At 36.8% G+C, this 22,684-nt stretch overlaps 2 protein-coding genes across 2 annotated transcripts; one reads left to right on the forward strand and one right to left on the reverse strand.

Annotated features, from left to right (window-relative positions):
- Window positions 1–391: 391 nt before the first annotated feature.
- On the reverse strand, window positions 392–5,131 carry rab4a (RAB4a, member RAS oncogene family). Its single transcript, XM_038294645.1, has 8 exons — window positions 4,957–5,131; window positions 3,344–3,424; window positions 3,095–3,209; window positions 2,645–2,707; window positions 2,400–2,554; window positions 2,227–2,322; window positions 1,877–2,018; window positions 392–1,647 (listed from the first exon to the last, which is right to left on the reverse strand). The coding sequence occupies exons 1-7, from the start codon at window positions 4,970–4,972 to the stop codon at window positions 1,903–1,905; spliced, it is 642 nt and encodes a 213-aa protein (XP_038150573.1). The 5' UTR covers window positions 4,973–5,131; the 3' UTR covers window positions 392–1,647; window positions 1,877–1,902.
- Window positions 5,132–8,995: 3,864 nt separating this feature from the next.
- On the forward strand, window positions 8,996–21,756 carry phf10 (PHD finger protein 10). The gene is made up of 12 exons (XM_038294612.1): window positions 8,996–9,130; window positions 10,013–10,122; window positions 10,253–10,383; window positions 12,594–12,677; window positions 12,756–12,880; window positions 12,963–13,112; window positions 13,391–13,500; window positions 13,586–13,733; window positions 13,880–14,020; window positions 19,488–19,596; window positions 19,958–20,146; window positions 21,016–21,756. The coding sequence occupies exons 1-12, from the start codon at window positions 9,059–9,061 to the stop codon at window positions 21,108–21,110; spliced, it is 1,464 nt and encodes a 487-aa protein (XP_038150540.1). The 5' UTR covers window positions 8,996–9,058; the 3' UTR covers window positions 21,111–21,756.
- Window positions 21,757–22,684: the final 928 nt, after the last annotated feature.

Here is a 22,684-nt window from a genome sequence, read left to right on the forward strand (position 1 = left end):
TATTATAACCCGCATCTTTTGAGAAAAAAGGCTGACTTGACTGCTGTCCAGAAGACAATTCTTTATACCCATCACATTCTAGAAGGTGTCTATTCAGAGTTCACCCTCTGGTAATAATAGAGTTTAGTGGAAGGAAAAACTGTGCCAGGAAAAAGCACACAACAGTAATGTTAGAGAGAGATCTACTGTTTGAAATATTTCATCATGTGATGTCAAATAAAGTTTGAAAAGATTTTCTTATTTCCCTTTTCTGTAGATTCCAGAATGCAGAAGTGGGGTTCAAACAGATGCATCCTTTTTGTGTCTGCTGTAGAGTTTGTCTCAATGGACTCCTCCTTATTTCGTCTCTGTAATCCTTTCACCAGAAAAACAATGAACAAACACCTGTATGTAATGTATTTGTCGTTTGTTTTATTTCAAAAACAAATGCCATTTATCATAAATTAAAAACCTATATTTTATAATGACGAAACAGAAATACATATAAATTAAACGACATGACAGAAAACACAAAAAACAACAACAACAACCAGATGTGAGCCACCACCAGATGCCACGGACTAAAGAGGCAAAGGTTGCTGTAGTGTGCACGAGTACTGGTGCTTGTTATGGCTTGAATAAAGCGATGATGATTAAAGCAACGTGATATGTTTGACAAAAAGCTCTTAAAAACATGAACATAAATAGAGCACACAGCAGAAAGGATCCAAACTCTTTATGCAATTGGTTAATATCCGCCAGCAGCTGGCAACAGTCAGTTAGCTTTTCATGTAAACGAGCAACACTTATCAGTGGGAGATCAGTCAGTTATCATGAGCTGTTGGGATCATGTGTTACGCAACAGTTAAAACTAGATAAAATGGAGACCCATCCTTCAAACACAGAGCAAATTAACCAGTGTTTTACAGCTTAGTTATACAGTAGACCATAAAAATGATGCTGGATATGATTCTACTTTAATACAGAGGAGATATCTACTAATGATAAAATGCTCCGTTTGGGAAAGCATGCGTTTGTCTCTATATACAAGAAATCTGTACAGCGAAAGAGGAAAAACAGCCTATTTAATAAAGGAAGTGTTAAAGGAGGAGGTTATCCATGGAGGTGTTAATGTAATGGAGTATTTAAACCGTAAAACTTCAGGGTGAGTGCAGTAGCACAGGAGTTGTAGAGTTTTTCTGTCCATTGCAAGGACTTGGTATTAAATTATCCTGTTATACTTTAATGCATTTACATCCAAGCCATCCTATTTCACTAACAAACTACTTATTCAAATGTTGTTTACTTAAAACAGACGGCTGGGAGTAAAGGTGGTCAGACTGGATCCAGGGGAACATGGTATCATTGTGAGGACAAAGACAGGAGTCACATGCGAGTGTTTAACACCCTGGTCTGGGATGATTGGGGGGGTTTGGTCCAGTGAAGCAGCAGACTGCTGGATAGGAGGCCAATCTGAGGTTACCTTCTCAGGAGGGGAGAGGAGGGGAACCGGAAGGACTTCTCAGCTTTCTGCACATGCAGAAATAAAAAATGAAGACTCTGAAGGGTCCGTGCAAAGGTCATGGGAGGGGTCACAGTACAGCGACCTCAACCCAACGCTGTTAGGACCTCCATGGCTGTTTTTTTTTTTTTTTGCTCTTCATAAACCTGCAAACAGAAACATTAGGTAAATAAGTGACCATTTTATTTGAAGCAGGGAAGGTTTATTAACCACTCGCTGTTGATGAAAAGGTGAGACATAAACATACACATAATTATCAAAACGAGTCCAATAAATACATGTTGAAATAACTAAAATACAAATGGATGTTTAGCTTAAGGAATACTTTGTTCTATTAATATCGATTTAACTGGAAACCACCAATAATCTTTATACCTTTATTTGGTAAAATGCAGAGTCCACTAGCAGCCACACTCCTGAGTGCCCTGCGGCTGAGCACGGCGAGGAGAACGAAGCTGCCGCAACGCAGCATCGCCATACTGTATGCCTGAGCCCATCCTCTCTGGATCTAGTTCCCCTAAAACAACAGAGGCAATCAGAGAACTAATCAGGTCGTCTTCATATCACCAAACCAGAGATCGTGAACCAAAGGAGGGCAAATTAGCTCTTTTGCTGCAACAAACAGCAGCTCTGTTTCAGCCGGGGGCTTTTGGTATTCTAATACTTTCCAGCTCTATACTTCTAGTTCTACACATCGATGCTATAAAATCAAACTAAACTCCTACCTGACTCGATCTTGTTTAGGATTTTACGAGCACACTGGATGAACGCCTCTTCAACGTTCTCCCCCGTAAGAGCGCTGGTCTCCAGGAACATCAGCTCTAAGACACAATCATTCATCTTTAGAGTTGACATAGAGTTCACACTAGTTTAATTCTTTATTTAGGCCAGGTGGTACCGTTTTCCTGAGCGAACCGCGACGCCTCCAGGAAAGTGACCTCTCTGTCAGCGTCCAGGTCCTTCTTGTTTCCGCAGAGAATGATGACGATGTTTTGACTGGCCAGCATCCTGGCATCACTCAGCCACGTGGTCAAAGCGTTGTAGGTTTCTCGGCTACAGGGGGAGGACAACGAGCAAAGAAGTAAAGAAAGAAGGAGATGCTATAGAAATTAATTTATAATAGGGCTGCATTTGCTCTGATACCTGGTGATATCGTAGACGAGTAGAGCTCCTGCTGCTCCTCTGTAGTAACTCCTGGTCACAGACCTGAAGAACAGAAAGGAAAGAAGACAGAAACTTGCTCAACCAGGTCAGGTCATCCTCCTGTAGCAACAAATGCTTTTGGTTACATGTACACACGAAGATAAAGGCTGTTTAAGCTTCAGAGTTTACCTCCACATCTTGCTTAACATCTCCTTACAGAGCAGTTTTTTTTTTTTTTTTTTACTTCTGGACATCGAAAAACCAATGCAAGGAGAGACGGCATCATTTAAGAGTGGTTTGTAGAGGACTAAACGGACCCATCATTTTAAAACAGGTGTGTTGTAATAATAAGCAAAGGTGTATAAGGCCCAGAGGGTCAATACTTGTTTGGCTTTATCGAATGACGGCTGTTAGCTGAAGCTCCACGTCAGTAATGGGAAGCTCTCATACCTGAAGCGTTCTTGACCTGCAGTGTCCCAGATTTGCAGTTTAACCGTTTTGTTGACCACACTGATGATCTTTGAGCCAAATTCTACACCGATTGTGTGATTAGATTCATCCTTAACTGCAAAAAAACAAAAAACAAAACAACAAATGATCTCAGATGATCAATCAAAGAAGGTAAAATAAAACAACAAGAATGTTGAAAAAGAAGTGAATTAAAAGATTAGGCGTTTGCTTCTAGACTTTCTGACTTACATCTTTTCTCTATGAACTGGTGCAGCAGGCAGGACTTGCCTGTTCCAGCATTTCCAATCACCAGGAATTTAAACAGGAAATCTGTGGAAGGATAATTTGAAAACAAAACATTAGGAAGATGATCTTGTAATCTGATTTATGCATTTATTGACAATTTCAATAGTCTAGTGGAGCATACAGACTCTAGAACACACAATTCGTTGAAAGAACAACCCACTCAGAGCATTACAGACCACAAACTCTACAAAAAATACAAACATTTTGCTTTAAAGATATAAAAAATACCCTTGTCTGTAAATATGCTCTATCCAGAACTCCTCTAGCTTTAAATGCTGTCAACTCCTTTTACAATTTTACAATTAATCGATTAGCAACGTAATAATCAGTTGCACTTCTACAATTTAACATTAATGAGGAGAAGAAAAGTCTCTCTTGGATATTTAGTACTATGCAGATATTTTAGAGAGGAGTGAAAAAATGATTTCAAGTGAAAAATGCTTTTATTAAGAAATCTGAAAGAAGGTGAGCAAACCACAATTTCACTAAATTTAGTATATAATCTGTTGCAAAACAATTTATCCTATGTGCAACTTCAAAAATTTTTTTTTCTTTTTTTTACTAAATCTGACTGCTAAAAGATGACATTCAAGTTTTTTTTTTTAAACCAGTTTTTAAATTAATTTTGAAATAAACATCCAGCATTAAACCTTATTTTAACCATTCATGAATAAGATGATGAACCAAAGCAGCTGATGGTAACCTTTTATATGAGGAATTAAACAATAAAAACTTAGAATATTAGAAAACATCTATTATAGGAGAGACTAATGCCTTGGAGGGAGATGCTTTATACTGTCAAGACAATAAGATGAGCCTCCTGTTCTAACAGTTTATTTGCAGGACCTGGAACAGATGCTTTCTGGACATTTGTTGGAGCTTTCATCTGATTCTCAGATTTGTGTGGGATTGTATGCAGATCTGAGGAATCACACATCCACATTAGACTTCTAGGTTTCTCTCTAAGAAGCCATCAACATCAAAAACTGTATGAAACTGGTCCTATTAGGGTTAGTTTTCAAAATAAGCTGCATATATTTTTACTTCCTAAAGCCTTTTTTCTGGCAGCATTTTTATCACTGCTGCCTAAAACCTTTGCATAGATGTGTAGAGAATAGGTTTTACACCAAATCCCATAGGATGCAGCTATTCGTTTACCAACAAATTACTTATTTCGCTGCAGTGGGGAATATAATAAATGCAAAGAAGAGCAATAAAGCAACATTAAATCATTTTTTATAAGAAGAGTCGGATGTCTGCCTCCTCTTTTATGCCACTATGTTAACATCTGTCCAGTAGGAGCTCCTTGTTCATTATTATACATATAAACTCCAATAACTTCGTTTTATTCCGCAATAGAAATCTCGACTGCATGGTCTCTGTGGACTGCCAACCTGCTTTAGAGACTAGACTTTAATTTCTTGGTACGAGGCTTGGTTAGCCTGGCAGCTATCAGCTCTCGATAAGAAAATCCCCTTCTGCGCACCTGCCTGCTTCTCTTCTCTGCAGCTAAATGGACATGCTAACAGCGACCCACTTCAAAACAGCCTGCTTACCGTAAGACTCCGACATCGCCAGGGTGGCGTTTAAAACAGTAAAACGATGGCAGCGAAAAGCACAGGCAGGCAAATAAACAGCTAGCTAAGGAAAGGAATAGTCCTGTCAAGGACTTCCGTGGATTCCAGCTGATTTTTCCTTCCGATTTCTCCTGCGCTCCGTTTCAAAATAAAGGCTTTCCCTGATTAAACCCGATCTTCCGTGTAATGTCTCAAAATGACCACCAGGTGGAGCCCTCTTCTTTTTCTTCTTCTTCAGGCTGGAGATTTTATTCTGAATTATAGATTTACCCTCACTTCTGCTTAAAGGAATACTTAAGATAATAATCTCTGATTTTAAGGCCCGTTTAGCTTATATATCTACTTTTACATTTCCTTCAATCCCTACATGAGCAGGAAGATAGATAAATCGAACAAAACATTTCTTATTATGAAGCTGAACTAATAGGTGATATAGCCTATATATAATAATAATAAATCTAATCTACAAGACTTGCCAGATTTTATACTTAATAATGCAGCTTGACTATCTGATGCAATAATATAACTACACTACTCCAAAAAATTAAAGGAACTCTTTGTAATCAGAGTATAACATCGAGTTAGTTAAACTTTATCTGTAATCCTGAACTCATCAATATCATTCTATGTTTTCTAATGATGTTCCTTTTAGATCCCATTCTCTCAATATTTTCCCTATTTAATCAAAACCTTATCCTCACTTTCTTGCTATTTATTATCATAAAATTATTATTGTTCCTTTTTTCATTATATAAATTATAAAAAGAAGATAAATAAAGACATATGACATACTCTCAATCTAGTAATTTTTGTACATGCCTTTCTCTTTTTCCCCCCATAATTCTTTATTACAGATTCTTGTGTTCATTTTTTTCAAATCAAGCTTTTTTACCTCTTTATTGTCTTGTTTCTGTTTATTTTCCTTATTATGTCTAATAAACTAAATGTCTGCTTATTCTTCTTAATATTATTATTGTTGTTATTGGATGTTGGCAAAGAACTTTCTATGCATTAAACCACCAACTGAAGTGGATTGTAGATTGGGATACCAGTATTACTGAAACAGTGAAAAAAACAACTCTATATTCTCTTTATCAATGAGTAATTTTAAAAATGACGTCAATGATAAAGAATAGTAATCTGATTTAGAGTTTTTGTCTAAAAGCTATTTTATATTTAGTTGTCTGCTTGTAATCTACACACCGATCGATTTTTTTCTTATTAACATAATTAGTGCAAAACAAAACATGTTACACTTCATCTCGAAAAGAAAAATCACATTTCCCTAATTGTGTTCCCCTAATAAAATAGTAAAATACAAAAATTGCCGTTTAATTCTGTATGACCAAAAAGATCCACTGAATTCATTACAGGTTAACGCTGTCTTAGCTGTAGAAACATCCCAAGGATGATCTGTGTAAACAGTATGTACCTCGGCTCAATTTAAGTTTTACTGTAAAGCTGTGATACTTAAAATTTGCCTAAATTTGATTTCTTATTTTTCTATTTCAATTTTGTTAAACCAAACTCAAACCAGAGGAGTCAGAAGCATTTGACATCTAACAATACAGCACATCCTCAGGAAACACTAAGAGTTAAAGCTTTATCACAATCAGGCTCACATTGACACAGATCTGTGCACCAGTTAAGGGGGTATTAATACAATGGAGAAAAAAGAAGCAAAAAAACAATTGCATAAGCTTCTTATACAGCTTCAGAGAGCAAACACACTTCTCCAAATCACCTTCCCACCTGTAGCTCCACACCGTTCTTATGGTAGTCAGGGGTCCACACACTGGCTTTTTAACACTCTTTTTATAGCTTTGTTGTAGCTTTAGAAATCAAACTTGAAGAGAATATACACGAATAGATGAGAGGGACTGAATCCAAATTACCTGAGATAAAGTGTGTGCATCTTTTTTATGCTCTGTGGTGTTGGTCCACTAGGTTTAAACACTTCCAAAGTCCACATAGGCATTTTATGAGAAATTTTACAGCATTTCAAGCTTTCTTTCGGAAACCTTTATGCAGATGCTGATTAACACAGGACCTGGGACCTACCCACACTGCTGGAAGTAATTGATAAATTCTTGATCTAATAATTACAATGACATTACCGTGTTTGATGGAAAGACACCAGATTCAGTAATAAAATAGACTAAAAGTCACTACTTTAGCAATGCAGATACAGTAACAATACCCTGGGGCAGTAATTAACACAAAATAAGTGGTAGTAAAACTGCACTGCACTATTAAATGATCTGAAATTATATTAAATTAAAGTGGTGATAATAATGGAAGCATAACTATTAAAAATATGAAATCCGTCTCGTATTCAGTAAATGAAATAATCTTTTGAATTGCTTTCGTTTTATTTAATTATAATTTTAAAAATAAATTTTATTTTGCTTTCATGTATTTAGAAATTACATTTAAAAGAATATGCGCGGTTATAAAGACTCCCGCCACCAGGGGTCACTGATGTTATTACAATCTTCAAACATTTAGCGAAGAACAAGAAGAGACACAGCTAGTAGGGGAACGTTGGTCGTTTGGTGCATGGCGCGTGTTTTGAAGCTGCTCTGCTTGTGGAGAAATGTCCTGGGCCGTGAGTAGTGAGGAAACAGGAAGCGATTCTTGTGGGATGGAAGAGGGAAATAGTGACAATGAAGGTTGGAAGATAGCAGCATCAAAAAATGAGAAAAAGCGGAAAAAACAGAGATCAGTTAAAGGGGAATCTAGTTCAGAACAATCCAGTGATGATCAATCCATACATTCCACAGCACAACAAAATGAATTCAAAGTCATATTCAAAGTCGTTAATCAGGCAGACTCTTTTACAAACTGGAATCCGGTTCACTTAACAAAAACCATCAATAAACTTGTTGGAGAAGTCAGAGGTGCCAGAATTCTGTACAGTGGAGACCTGCTAATTAACTGCAGAGACAGCGCCCAGCAAGGCAAAGCAATACGTATTAACAAAATTGACGGGATAAGAGTTCAGTGCAGCCTAATGGAGAACAAAAAGATCAGCAGGGGAGTCATTGGAGGAGTTCCTCTGAAAATTTCTGAAAAAGAGATTCTGGAAAACATAAGCGGTGCAAAAGTAAAAGAAGTAAAACGGTTAAAAACAACAAGAAACGGAGAAAGATCTGACAGTTTATCTGTACTAATTAAATTCGAGGAAGAGCAATTACCAAGCAAAGTATTCATCGGTTACATCAGTTACAATGTCAAAATCTACAATCCACCACCATTGAGATGTTTCAAATGTCAAAAATTCGGACACATTGCAGCAGTTTGTAAAGGGAAACAGAGGTGTGGAAGGTGTGCAGGAGAACATGAATATGGTAAATGTGGAAAAGAAGCTAAAATAAAATGCTGTAATTGTGGTGGAGAACATACTGCTGCTTATCGCGGCTGTGAAGCAAGCAAAAGGTCTGAAGAAATAAAAAAAATGAAATTTGAGCTTGGAATAACTTATGCTGAAGCTGCAAAAAGGATCCCATCTCAGTCAGAAAAACCCAAACCTACAGTTCAACACACGGCAAATTTCAAACCTCTAGAGAAATCTCCAAAAATTGATGAAGACTCACTAATTGTTAAAAAGACAAATTTTGTTCTTTTCATGGTGGAAGTGATTAATTGTACTGCTCAGACGACAAAAAAAACAGAAAAAATCAAAATAATAGTGAAGGCTGCAGAAAAATATCTGGATGTTAAAGATATGAACTGGGAGATGGTTGGAAGCATGATGGAAAGACCAATGGGACCATCAGAAACTGGCAGAGGTACGATGACCTAGAGTAAATTAAAATTATACGGGCAAATGTAATTTAGTATAATTTAGTATTATGTGGGTTTAAGTTACACAGGTTATTTTATTGTATTTTTTTTTTTTTTTTTTTTTTTTTTTTGGGGGGGGTGAATCGTTTCCTGTTTCCTTGCTTTACTCCATATCAGTTGGTGGCGGTAATGCACATTTCACAAGTTTGCCAACCGCCATAAAATCTCATAAGAAGAAGAAGAAGAAGACACAGCTAGTAAACTAGCTTAGCTGCCGTTATCATTTCTTTCTGAAATGGCAGCTGTACTGCCCATCCGACCCCCCTGTGACAGCAACCCCGCCACTCCTGGAGCTCAATCTATAAAGGTAGCATTTCTGATATCTTTCATTTTACCAATAAAGTGATTTTCTATATTCTACGTGACAACAGGCCAGCTAGGGGCTAGCTTAAATGAACGTTAGGCGCATTAGCATCCCTCCTTTGTTTTCATTTCACATTCCCTGTTCATAAACAGTCCCAATGTAAGTTATTAGACTATTGGGAATAACGGGACTCAAATCTGTATCTCAACACTGTTATTTTTTTTTTTTTACATTATTACCTCCATATATTTATTTATTTATGGTCCTGTAAAAAAAAAATGAATTTTTAATTTGTAACAGATTGACATTTGCAGTTTGTATTGATTTCATTTTAAGTTATTTTTATGAATAGTTTTAATAGGGGGAATGAAATGAATACAATATTTTTTTTCTTTCTCAAATAAATTCGCTCTATGTTTTAATATAATACTTAAAATAGATGATCAATGATAAGTTGATAAAGTTCAATTATTTAATTCAAAAAATGAAAGACTATATTTAAACTGCTCTTTTCAAGCCTTTATTTTTGATAATAATTACAATGACCATCCACTTAAACCAATGAAAATGGGTCATTGAAGATTAGAGAATTACAGCAGAGCAATCAGCAGATTATTTTTCTATATTTTATACCTGAGGAAAAACTTGCTCTTAATTATAATAGGACTTTAAATGATTGGATTGGTGTTAAAGCTCTGTGGGAACAGTTCAAACCATGGCATATATAGCAGCCCACTCCTAACTCTGAATGAGAATGCATTAATAGTCCATTTGTGTCTCACATTAAAGCATTAAAATAAGGGAATTTAGAATCGCCTATCTACAATCGTTAACCATATTTGATGGGAATCCTTTGTTTGATACAGTTTTTTATTTTGTCTGTAGGAAGATGTAATAGATGAGGTTTCCAATGATGGCAGCCAGCCCCCCAAAAGAAGGAGAATGGGTTCAGGAGATAGCTCCAGAAGTTGTGACACCTTCAATCAAGAGCTTGGGTAAACTGTCCAGATACTTGAAAGGAAGTAATAAATAGCCATTGTCTATGTCAGTTTTAGACTTCAGGCTTGGCTTAATGTTTTCATCAGCTTCACCATTGTCTTTAATCTCCTTCACATTCCTGTTCAGGGCGACATATTTTCCTGCAGAAAACCTGACAGAATATAAGTGGCCACCTGATGATACAGGAGAGTATTATATGCTGCAGGAGCAGGTCAGCGAGTATCTGGGAGTGACCTCATTCAAGAGGAAGTATCCTGGTAAGGAGTAGCCCTCAGCAAAAACTACCATCTGTTAAAGATGGGATTGTTTTGTTTTTGTTTGTTTGTTTTTATTATTTTTTTTGGGGCCAAAGGAGGAAATAACAAAACAAAGGTATGTGTATACATATACCTTCTCAAAGACTACCTCATGGAAAATAAAATTGATGGATGTCATTCATCAGGTATGAAAACCCCTGCTCATAAACCAACACAAAATACAATGGCAGGCACCTTTAATCGGACAAAACTAAGTTTGAAAAATATGAGAGAAAGCATTGCGACTTTTGATAAAACTTCTGTGTAGACTCTCGAAGGGTATATTTGATTTTCTCAAGCTTCAGAAAAAACATCATGTCTTTAACCCAGAGGGGTATTGAGGGACATTTATCATACTTCCAGTGTAAAAGTAAAGTACAGATGGGATTGTTTTTATGTGTTTTTTTTCTCTAATTGTTAACATGACGACACGTGAATTGCAATTTCTGTGCACAACACATTAGTAGCATAGCTTAAAACGATGAAACTCCTCCACCACCTGTAGGTGCTTTGCTCTTTGAAACCCAGTACAAACACCGCCTTACTTAAGAAGGTAATACAGCTAAAATAACTTTCAGAATCCTGGGAACTCAAATGTTTAAATGGATGCATGACCAAGTTCAACTGTCGCTACTGTTAAAGGAATAGTACTCCCAAAACATGATTAGTCTTCATTTTCTACTCACCCCCATGCTGAAGAACACTCTGGAGTACTTTTTTGATATCTCAAATGCATCTGGAGATCTGGGAGGCTTCTTGCTGTCTGCTGACATTCAAATAATGGAGGTCTATGGTGCCCGAGACAGAAAGGTCCATAAAAGTCCACAAAAAACGTGTCAATATTCCTCCATACTGCTCGTCCAATGTATTCCAAGTGTCCTGAGTGGGTAGCGTCCATAATTTAATCTAAACGAAGTCATTTAGAATATTTTTAGAGCATAAACAGTAGTGTATAGGATTTCCTAAAAGCGCGTTCACAGTCTACGGAAACCGCGGCAGACCAAACCAGCGCATTCAGCTCGGCAAAGAACTCATGCTCTTCCTCAACATTGAAGTCCTCAGACATTTTTCTTTCGTTGTTTCTTTCTTTGCACAGGTAAACAGCACATTTCTTCTTCTACGCTTGCATTATCGGCAGAGCAGACGCTGAATGCGCACTTTCATCTGGTTTGGTCTGCCGCGTTTTCCGTAGACTCGTGAACGCGCATGTGCGTGCTTTTAGGAAATCCTATACACTACTGTTTATGCTCTAAAAACATTCTAAATGACTTCGTTTCAAGTAAATTATGGACGCTACCCACTCAGGACACTTGGAATACATTGGACGAGCAGTATGGAGGAATATTGACACGTTTTTTGTGGACTTTTATGGACCTTTCTGTCTCGGTCACCATAGACCTCCATTATTTGAATGTCAGCAGACAGCAAGAAGCCTCCCAGATCTCCAGATGCATTTGAGATATCAAAAAAGTACTCCAGAGTGTTGTTCAGCATGGGGGTGAGTAGAAAATGAAGGCTAATCATGTTTTGGGTGTACTATTCCTTTAACTTTGGGTATAAAATCATTATTGTCATTTTCTAGACTATGGATTAGGATTACAGATATAAAAAAAACGAAAGGTCCACTTTAGAAAGAAAACAAAAAAAAGGCTTTTGAATTCTGACTTTTGATCTTAGAATAAAATAGGAATCAGACAAAACTTAGAAATCAAATTTCTTTGGACTCTTATTGTCAAAGCCTGGGATTATCACTTTGATAAAGTACGAAAATTACAAGTGATCATAATTTTATTTAAGTCATTCGAGAATAAATAGAATTCCATAGCATTTTTTGTTTTATTGAGTGGACTTACCAATGGTCCTAATCGTCTTCTGTACGCTCTGCATCAATTATACTGTGCACCAATACATTTCTACTGATTGTGGTGATCCTAGAAGAGGAGAAATGCAACAAAACTGTTAAACATAAAACTTGCATGCTAAGTGGATATCATAATCTTGTTCCCGAGAAATTAGTTTGTTTAAATCAATACTATAAATGATGTAATATTACAGAAAGAGGCGCGCTTGAATTCCAGTTTCACCTGCTAGGTGACATCTTTACATTGAGTAAAGAATTATTACATTTTGTTGCTCAGCTTTGGTTTTCTTTCTCTTTTATTCCTGGGCAGATATGGAGAGGCGAGACTTGTCCCACAAAGAGAAGCTCTATCTCCGCGAGCAAAACGTCATCACAGAGACACAATGCACTCTGGGTAATAATCACAGCTCTAACTAATGATTTCAAAAGTAATTCTAGCATTTGGTAACACAGGAGTTTGTGATGACTTCAGGTCTAACAGCACTGAGAAGTGATGAAGTCATAGATCTGATGATTAAGGAGTATCCTGCCAAACATGCTGAGTATTCTGTCATTCTGCAAGAGAGGGAGCGCCAGAGAATAGCAAAAGAGTACTCGGTGGGTACAAACAACAGAAATGTGCTCTCTGGAGTTAAATTTTTAGAGAATCCCATATGGATTTGATTTCTTTTCTCTGCAGCAAATGCAGCAGCAGAACCCTCAGAAGGTTGAGGCCAGCAAGGTCCCTGAGTACATAAAGGAAGCAGCAAAAAAAGCTGCAGAGTTCAACAGCAACTTCAATAGAGAGCGGATGGAAGAGAGGAGGGCTTACTTTGACCTGCAGACACATGTAAGTCCAGTTGTAAATGTTCACAATGATGACCGAATTAATCCCTGTTTAATAGGATAAAAGTTCAAATAAAAACAAGTTCGTTCACTTAAAACTGCAGAAGTCTCTAAAATTATTGGTGTTGAAGCGTAAAGCAGATCGCAAGTTGAGAGGGGGGGGCTAAAAAATTTGGGACTGTTATTCTAAAAATCTTCTGTGATCCTTTAGTTCAGTTATGAAGTAACACATAAGGTTTTGTCTAAGGATTCTTTCCTGACCATGCGTTTTAATTATCCCAGGTCATCCAGGTGCCGCAGGGCAGATTCAAGGTGCTAGCACCAGAGCTGACCAAAACTGGGCCTTACCCAGTAGCTCTCATACCAGGACAGTTCCAAGATTACTATAAAAGGTAACTGTACCTTTACGGTAAAAACGGACCCTCCAGCTCTCTTCATATTTTCTTCCATTATGTATCATTCTTTTCTTCATGTCAGGTACTCACCCAACGAGCTGCGCTATTTACCGTTAAACACGGCCCTTTTTGAACCTCCGTTGGATCCGGAGCTCCCTGGCCTAGATTCAGAGCCTGATTCAGATGATGCAGAGGATGGCAAGGACAACAAAAAGAACAAGAACTTATCCGTAAGACTGTAGCTTTTGGATAGAAATGTATGATCTTTGCCTGATATGTTTCAGAGAACAAGGAGAAGCAGAAGTCAAAAGTTTATCTCCAGATATGATTACTTTCGTTCTGTTTTCTTAAATACGTTAATATCTTTGATTCTTAGGACAGCTCTTCAGGGAACGCATCAGACATAGAGAGCCAGGAGGGCGGAGGAGGTCATCGCTATAAGTCCAAAGGCAAAAACAGGACATCAACGCCGGGCAAAGACCAGCGCCACTCCCACAAAACCCCTTCAGGGTACAAGGTAGAGGATAAATCCACCTGAAAACTCTTCTCCAACAACAGCAGCAGCACTTTTCTGCCCCCTCCTCCTCTTTCTACTGTTACCACCTCCTTATTCCATCCATTCCTGACACCCATCCCTGCCTATCTTCACGTTGTGCTCCACCATCTACAGTTGGTCAGCCTTTTCCCAAGCTGGAAAATCCCGGTCTACACCGACTTACACACACAGACACACCCCAGGGGGGCTCTGGCCTCGGTTTTTGGTTTTATGATCGTCTCATGGACCCCTCCCACACATCCCCCCAATTTTTTCTACCAAACTGTGAGCAATAAGAACTTTTTAAAGGAACAGTTCCCGTTTCTTTTTCACCGCACTTTCACTTTTTTTCTTCAGTGAAGACAAATTTGAACTTTTCAGATTTTGTTTTTTTTCTTTTGATTGCCCTTAATATATATAAAAATATATATATATACCTCTTCTCTGTCCTCACTTGTCAAAAAATATTTATAAGACAAGTATGTGGATTTTTTGGCTGCTAGTTTTTCTGTTCTTGGAAAAATAACTTTGTTCTGTTACAGATATTAAAAAAAAAAACAAAGAGACCGCATACAGATTGTGGTGGTATTATGTAGATAATATTACATTTTGTCTCTGAAGTGTGCCATACACCCCAATCCTTGATCAAATGAGACCCCGACTTATACCTATAGGCTACCTATTTATTTTCCTTAAAAATTGCATTTTAGTTTAGAATTCACACTTGATAAATATTAATTTTTTTAAGAATGAGCTTAATTCAAACCATAGCTTCAGAAATGCTTTTACTCGTGCAATGCATTTTGGGTTGCTAATGACAAAAAATGTCCATTTAACAGTTACTGATTCAGAGTTGTTTATTTATTTGCTGGTAAAGGTATGATTTTCTGAAGGTGCTACAATAGGTGGTGGATTTCTGTTGAGAAACTGTGAGAATATCTAGATGACACTAGAAGAAAAAAACGGATTCAGGAAAAGGTTAATGTTGCCACATCATCCCTAAAGAAACAGAAAAGAGCTCACTTGTTTTGTTTAAGTGTTAAAGGAAGTGGTTCCAGTTCTTTCAGCTATCCTCTACTGGTTTAGTTGATTAATAGTAATTTGTTTAGGGATGCATAATTATGTTGGCAAAAATATTTAAATATCACCAATATATAAGGCACTGTTTAATATTAGCATATGGGATATCGGCCAAAATTTCAATATCATGCATTCCTAAACATGTCGGTTCCTGATTTCGTCAAGTGGGATTTTAATAATATAACCACTGTACTGCTGTTTCTTTAGATTTATGAAAAATTCATTAAGTTGGGTAAAGTTAAACAGTACAATGATTTTTATGCTTCATTGTCTTTGCGTAGCCATAGTAGAAGTTGCAATTAATTTGTCTCAAAAGTAGATTTTTTTTTTTTTATCTGAGAGTAAGGTTGCATTGGAGTTAAGTGGATTGTCAGTAAAAGTCAGAAAATCATTGGAATATCTTCATTTTTGTGGTTCTAACTTCTAGTTGCTATGAAATAATGTGTTTCTTTTTTATGTTCTCAAACATTGAAGGAAAAAAAATAGAGGTTTTACGTCACTGATTTAACCAGATACCAAACTTAACTTAAATAGTTTTACGACACACACACTAAAATACTTATCTTTACGGCTGGAAATCAACATTGAGATGTGTTCTTGTTGCATTTTTTTGGTGAAAATATGGAGCTTCTGACTTTCAAGTCTAAAACAAATGGAAAACCATTTTGTATTGAAGTCATAATTCTGACTGGGATAATCCCCTTCATGCTCTGGATTAAACATTCTGTATGGCTGCTGCACATTTAAAAAATTTTAAAGCTGCAGAAAAAAAACACCCTATTGTCGCTGCTGTCGGTTTGTATCATTAATCAGTGGCACAAAATGTAATAATCAGCATCAGTGAACATGTTTTTTTCCATTTCTGAAAAATTGATAGGAATACATAGTTCTGGTCGTGTTTTGCTATTCATGGCTGCCTATTTAATAGAAAAAACAGCAAATCCTACTGATTTACACTGAATAAAATGAACCCCTGTTTAGAGCTAAACTTTAAAATGGTAAAAAAACATGAAACTGACAGCCATTCTCAGACACAAAAGGCTAGTTTGTTTAAAATAACATGGAAATGCTTATCTTCAACACATAGCTGCTTATTGTTTTCAAATCTTAGTGCTTTTATTGTTTATTGTCATAAGTTTAGCTGCCCTTGCTGCTCCTAACCCACAATGTCCATCAACAATCTGTAGTTTCTGACTGAATAGCTAAATGCTGGTAGCAATAGTTAATGCAATATACAGAGATTTTGCTCTCTCATTACACACAGTTCAGAATCGGCTCTAGCACTACCTCCAATTTAGCATTCAAACTACTTCTTTGGCAGTTTGTTGTAGCTGATCACTTTAAAAATTGAGTGTTTATCCACTGCAAGCCATAAAACGACTTCATCATTTTGACTTAAACGTAGCTCGTCCATGAATGTTTCTTCAAACGGCCAGCCTCCAGTGTCCACTCCTAAAGGTTAACCTTGAAAAGCGGATGACAGACAGAGGAGCTCATGTTTAAAGGTTGCTGTTGTACAGCCAGCACATGCTAAGCTCCCGTCTTGTTTCTTCAGTTGTCTTCTTTACTTGTGGCCCATCGATTCCCCATAGGGTCCAGTAACCAAGAACCATTTTCTGCTTGGACCACTCATGATGCATTACCAAAAAACAGCAACAATGAATAGGAAATGTTTCTCTTGAGAAAGTGAATTAACATTTTTGCATCTTTGTAGCTACCGGTATTTCCCAAATTAATCTAATAAGCTATTAAAGTCTTACTAGGCAGGGTTCTATTTGATGGTGTTTTAGCGACAAAGCATACTTTGTATACAGACTGTTAATAAATGAATAATTCTCAGACAGCTCATTGTTAAGGGCGTAATACCTGACCCTGCTTAAAGAGTTTGCAGACCTGCTGTCACTGAGCTGCATCTGCTGACTGATTGAGCCAAATATGTGCCCTGATTCCCACCCATGAATGCGTTATATTTGGCATATTAGAAGACAGAACTTGGTGAACTTATTCACTGCACGTTACAGTTTTGTAAGACCACAAGAAAGACACAAAAGAGAGAAAACATAAAAATGTAATGACAGATCAGCACTTATGTTAACATAAGATGTATATTTGATTTATGCTAAGCCCTGTAGGGTAGGAATTATCCTTCAATGGGTTTCAGTGCATCAATGTCTCTTGACCTAAAAATTATATTTCTTCTCAAATGGAAGTTACTAAAACAAGTCATGTCCTCTTGAAGGGATAAGTCTGTTTTCTAAAGGGAGTTATGCACAATTATTATTTCTATATAAAAAAAAATACACATATTTAGAGTTTATAAATCTAGTAGATTTGACAAAGTGAAGTATCTGAGGAAAAGTATAGCTGCAGTATGCCAGAAACATTTTGAATAAAGATTAAAAAAGTTGTTTTCACAAACATTCAGGAATGTAGAAAAGAAAAAAAAACTACTTTTAAATTGATTTTGAAATGTGAACCTAGTAAAAACCTTGTTATACCATGACACTGGATGCTGGCCTGTCCCTGTTATTGGAAGGATATGGTTATAAAAACCCTCCAGCAGCCTTGTGTAGATGTGAAGTTCAATGTGTCTAAATGACACCATAGTATTTCCCTCAGCTGTGAGCCCAGTAGTATACAGATGTTTCTATAACTGGTAGAACTGTTCAGACTGTACCCCCCAATGCGCCCCCCGTTCGTATGCCTCTGCAGCTGCAGTTAGAGCAATATGACTATCTGAAAGCTCAGTTTTTATAGAAGCATATAGTGTTTTGAGAAAGTTGGTTTTACTTCTTATATGTGCATGATATAGACTATTTCATGTCAAATCTATTACATTTAGAATAAAAGACATTTACACTAGCTGGATGCAGTTTCATGAATGGCTCCTTTCCAGTTTTACTGCAAATGTGAGTATTTTCCCAGTTCAGTTTGGGTCAGACAGAAATGACTCTGAGCAGTGTTATTTATTTATTTTCATGTTCATCAAGGATTTGTTCATCATTATTCTCTGGATTATAAAAAACTGCTCCTCTGTTTGAAGAGTTTAGCCATTCATTCTAATCTGTTCATTTTATGACTGATGACACTTAGCATGCTCGAACAATTGCAAACATTTTTAAAACATTGAACATTTCTGCTTCTGTTCTTTTTAAACTGAAAAAAAAAATCATGTTTGGATTTTCTATGGTAGACCAACAAATTTAATGAATACTCTGAATGCAAATTCAGAGAATTAAGCTCCGTTTTATATTTCAATATGCCCTATTGGTTTCGTACAGGGATGCCACCTCACAGATATCCATGACTATGTCTGTGATTTAAAATATTTTTAAGGGAGTGGATCCAGATGTGAAAGGGCTGTGAGCTTAAGCTCTGAAAGGGTCATGTAGCTGAACTACCTGGTAGAATTGTTACAGGAGCCCCCATAGTTTTGGTTGTTACTATAATTAGAAGTGATGCCAAAAATAATGATAAATAGTCTCTGTTGGATTTTCTTGCCCTAAAAGTAGCAATAATTGATCTCTAAATCGTTGAGTTATTCAATGATTTTTTATTGTCTAAGATAACTAAAAGCTGGGATTTATCTAAGTTAGTTAAAAAATATATATTTTGGTTTAAATCAAGCTGTGCTATCTTTGACATCCCTTTAGATGTTTTTCAGCAGCATTCACTAACTCTGCAAACGATTCAATTAAAAATTGAAAACTTCCTGATTTGTCTTTCGTGTGCCTTTATCTTATAGGTACGGTAGCGTTTATTGGCTAGATTGATGTATTCTTGTTATTTTTTCTGGAACATCAACATGCAGCTTAAAAAGTGCACTTTATTTCTAATTTAAACATAGGAAGACACGTTGCTGTTGATTTTAGAAAGTCTGTTGCTTAGCTCTTTCTTCAATCAAAAATACTTTATTATCAATTAATGATGTGTATAGTAGATTTTATTTAAAGTTGGAAGCTTCTGGTCAATTTTAAGATATGCTAAATATCTTGCTTTAATCTCTTAGTTGTCTTTCAGAATTAGGCATCAAAGTTTTTATAAATGCATGTGCAGCATTTCTGACAGATCTCGACAACTTAAAAAAACAAGATAATTTCTCATTTATGAGTGTGAATATACAGCTAACTATTAATTTTTCTCTTAAACGGGTGAACTTTATGTTATTTACCTCGAAATGTATGAACATCTGATGTTATTGGTTAAATATTCTGACTTGTGTGTTCTACAAAACTTCCAACTGAAAAATTTAATCTAGCTTCAACAGAAGGTGACTCTTTAATATTTTTTTCCACTCCACTGCTTTATATCCATGACTGCAAGATTCAAATCGTTGATTGGTTTTTATAGCATTATTCTGCCCTTGCAGCCTAAGGTCATTCCAAATGCTATGTGTGGCATTTGCCAGAAGGGTAAAGAGGCCAACAAGAGAGGCAAGCCAGAGGCTCTCATTCACTGCTCCCAGTGTGATAACAGCGGTGAGTCTTCAGCTGGAACATTTCCTGTTTTTTTTTGTTGGAATTTTGTTTTGATTGTTGGAAATGCATCACTGTTATACGTATTTTTTAAATTTTATTTTATACAAAATGCATTTAAATTTACACTCTATACATTTTAATCAGTAAACCATACATTGTTTGAGGACATTTTCAAAATTATTTACACAATATTAAAAATTCATCTACAGCATATGTAATTAAATATACAAGCCCTGTTCACATTTTTCCTTTTTTTTGTTTCTCTGTGTTTGTTTTTTCTTCCCATTGTCCCGTCTGTGTGCGCGTCTGTCCCTGGGCTCTTTTGGTCCTGCATACATGTCCGTTTGTCCATAAACTACAGGCCATCCATCCTGCTTGGACATGAGCGAGGAGCTGGTGTGTGTAATCCAGACGTACCGCTGGCAGTGCATGGAGTGTAAGACCTGCACCGTGTGCCGCCAGCCGCATCACGAGGATGAGATGATGTTCTGTGACAAGTGTGACAGAGGTTACCACACGTTCTGTGTAGGCATGGATGAAATACCTACAGGTAAGGGGGAAACCATACATGCACGGTGTGGTGGTGATAGGGCGGGATGTTATGGCTAAAATTTGATATGATATGACATAATAAATCATCCATATAGACAAAATGCCCAAGAAAACCCACTGTAAAATATTGTATAAATGTATAACAAAATTATATTAACCAAGTTTTTTTTAATTTCTCATATAGAATATTGTACAAATATTTGCCTTAAAAAACAAAAAAGAGATAAAACAGAAAATGTCACTCAGTGATGGGTGCTGTAATCATAGACTGTAATCTCTATTCAGAAATGAGTTTAAAAGTCATGGCACAGTTATTGGTTGTAATTATATATTGGTGTTGAATAACTTTCCACTCTTAAGTGCTGTTGGTCATGATTTTTCTATATAAGAGTGATTATATAAAAAGTTTCAGCTTGTAATCTGTGGTGTAAAATGAAAGAGCTGTGGAAGGGTTAATATGCAACTGAGTTTGGGATAGGAAAAAAACCCCGCACAAACTCATAAACGTATACCTTGGTTAATCACTTTTAGGTTTTATTTCTCTCAGCTTTTAGGTAGAAATCTATCAGCATGGGACATCGTTGGTAATATTTGTCCACTTTTACCAGGGATGTTCCAAGTCTGTCTCAGTTTATTTGGATGCATGATTATAAATACAGTTTCTAAAATTGACCTGGTTGTGATAAGATTCTTAAGTTCTTTTACATTCACCAAGGCCCAGCTTAAGTTAAAGAAAGCAGGTCCAGTGAAATGAAATAATGAGGATTAGCACTTTGTGACTGAATAGCACAGTGTAATGTTGGCTGTCTTCTTTTTTATGTTGTTTTCTCTTCTATTAATGCTAAATGATTCATCCCGTCTCACCAGGTCTTTGGGTCTGTGAAGTTTGTGACAAAGACTTCACAACGCCCAAAAAGAAAGGAGTAAAAACCCAGAGGAGGCCCAAGTCGGCTCAAAAATGACCAACATAGCAACTGATTTCAGTTTATTAGAAATGGATTGCTGTTGATTCTGCAAAAAATGTTTTTTTTTTTTTTTTTTTTATAAATCTTTGTTTGAACATTGCATTTTTTTAAATGCTGTTTTCAGTTAAGAAAAGCTAAAACAAGAAAAAAAAAATCAGTCAACCGAACACCAGCATTTGAAATACACTGAAAGAAAATATAAATGCAAAACTTTAAACGTTGAACCCAAATATCTTAACTTTTCCGGTGTACACAAAGGGTTCTGTTTAATCTTCCTAAATCTCAGTTAGTTCGCACTTCTCATACAAGCAGAGAATCAATGCATCTTTCAGATGTAGCATATCAGGATACTTATAGGAGCATAGTTGTTGTCAGATGTGACTAAGACTGGACAGTAAAATGCCACAATGTGCAGCTCCCTCACACAGCAAAATATCATAGATGTGGTAGGTTTTAGTGGATTGACTTGCAGGAATGTCAATCAGAGATTTGCCCCTGAATTGAATCTTTACTTTCCCACCAAATGCTATCTCAAAGGTATTTTACAACACTTTATACCTGCTTGTCAACTACAGCGCACATGTAGTACCAGCACCTGCCCTGGAACCTTCATATCTAGCATTTTTACCTCCAGAATCATCTAACACCAGCCAATGGCTGCTGCAACAATATGTTCACAAAACTGCATTTCTGCACAGACTGTCTGGATGAGACTCATTTGCATACTAGCTTTAATTAACAGTGTCCTGGCCCAATCAAGCATGCCCAAAATCGGTCCTTGAGTGCCGCTGTTCTGCAAGTTTTAGAGGTTTCTCTGATTTAGCAGGGCTGATTCTGACAATTGCAGTTCAGGACATTACAACCAATTTCAGAGAGCTTTTGCTAAAATTGATGGCCTCTGGCATTGTGGAAGGGTGTTCTCTTATGAATATAGGATTTTGGGGTCATGTGTGGGTGAAAAGTTTTACTATCTATAAAATATTTACAACATGGATGACAACGCTCAAGCAGTTTTAATAAAAGGCCCATTGTTGGGACTTCACCTGTTGTTGTACAAAGATGATGTATGACTCCATGTTGTAAGGATCTGTACATAATTTCTTAAAGCTAAACAAACATCCGAGTTTGTACATGGCCAGGATAACAGGCCTGTCTCCAATTGAGCGTGTTTGGGGTGCCCTGGATCAGCGTAGTGGGATGCAGTTCCTTCCAATATCCAGAAACTGTTACACAGCTGAGAAGAAGGGGAACAACATACTGTAGACAGCAACCTGATCAATTCTATGCTGAGGCAAATATAGTGGTCACCTGATTTTCAGACCCCAGCACACTCCGCCCCCAACTATAGCAAGGCTGGCTGTTCCTCAGAAGGTTATCGGTTAATTTCCAGCTTATACACGCCAATATACCAATGAGAAGGGACCTAAGGCTCTAAGGGGCGATAGTGATGTGCTTTGAATGGTCAGTATGAGGGGAAAAAAGTACCGTATTTACCTGCACATTTTAGAGTGTCCTTTTATTCTAGCCAGCATAATGCACACTTATGCAATAATTAGGCTGTCCAATCAGCA

The sequence above is a fragment of the Cyprinodon tularosa genome, unplaced genomic scaffold (genome assembly GCF_016077235.1).
Source record: "Cyprinodon tularosa strain WSP-4 unplaced genomic scaffold, ASM1607723v1 ctg342, whole genome shotgun sequence".
NCBI classification, from domain to species: domain Eukaryota; kingdom Metazoa; phylum Chordata; class Actinopteri; order Cyprinodontiformes; family Cyprinodontidae; genus Cyprinodon; species Cyprinodon tularosa.

Excerpts from the sequence above, each read along its gene's own strand:
- rab4a (XM_038294645.1), bottom strand. Across the intron at positions 2,555-2,644 it reads CTCGTCTACGATATCACCAG|CCGAGAAACCTACAACGCTT; the intron begins GTATCAGAGCAA and ends CTCCCCCTGTAG. Across the intron at positions 2,019-2,226 it reads CCTAAACAAGATCGAGTCAG|GGGAACTAGATCCAGAGAGG; the intron begins GTAGGAGTTTAG and ends CTGTTGTTTTAG.
- phf10 (XM_038294612.1), top strand. The coding sequence starts at position 9,059 with ATGGCAGCTGTACTGCCCATCCGACCCCCCTGTGACAGCAACCCCGCC. Across the intron at positions 9,131-10,012 it reads CTGGAGCTCAATCTATAAAG|GAAGATGTAATAGATGAGGT; the intron begins GTAGCATTTCTG and ends TTTTGTCTGTAG. Across the intron at positions 13,113-13,390 it reads ACTTTGACCTGCAGACACAT|GTCATCCAGGTGCCGCAGGG; the intron begins GTAAGTCCAGTT and ends TAATTATCCCAG.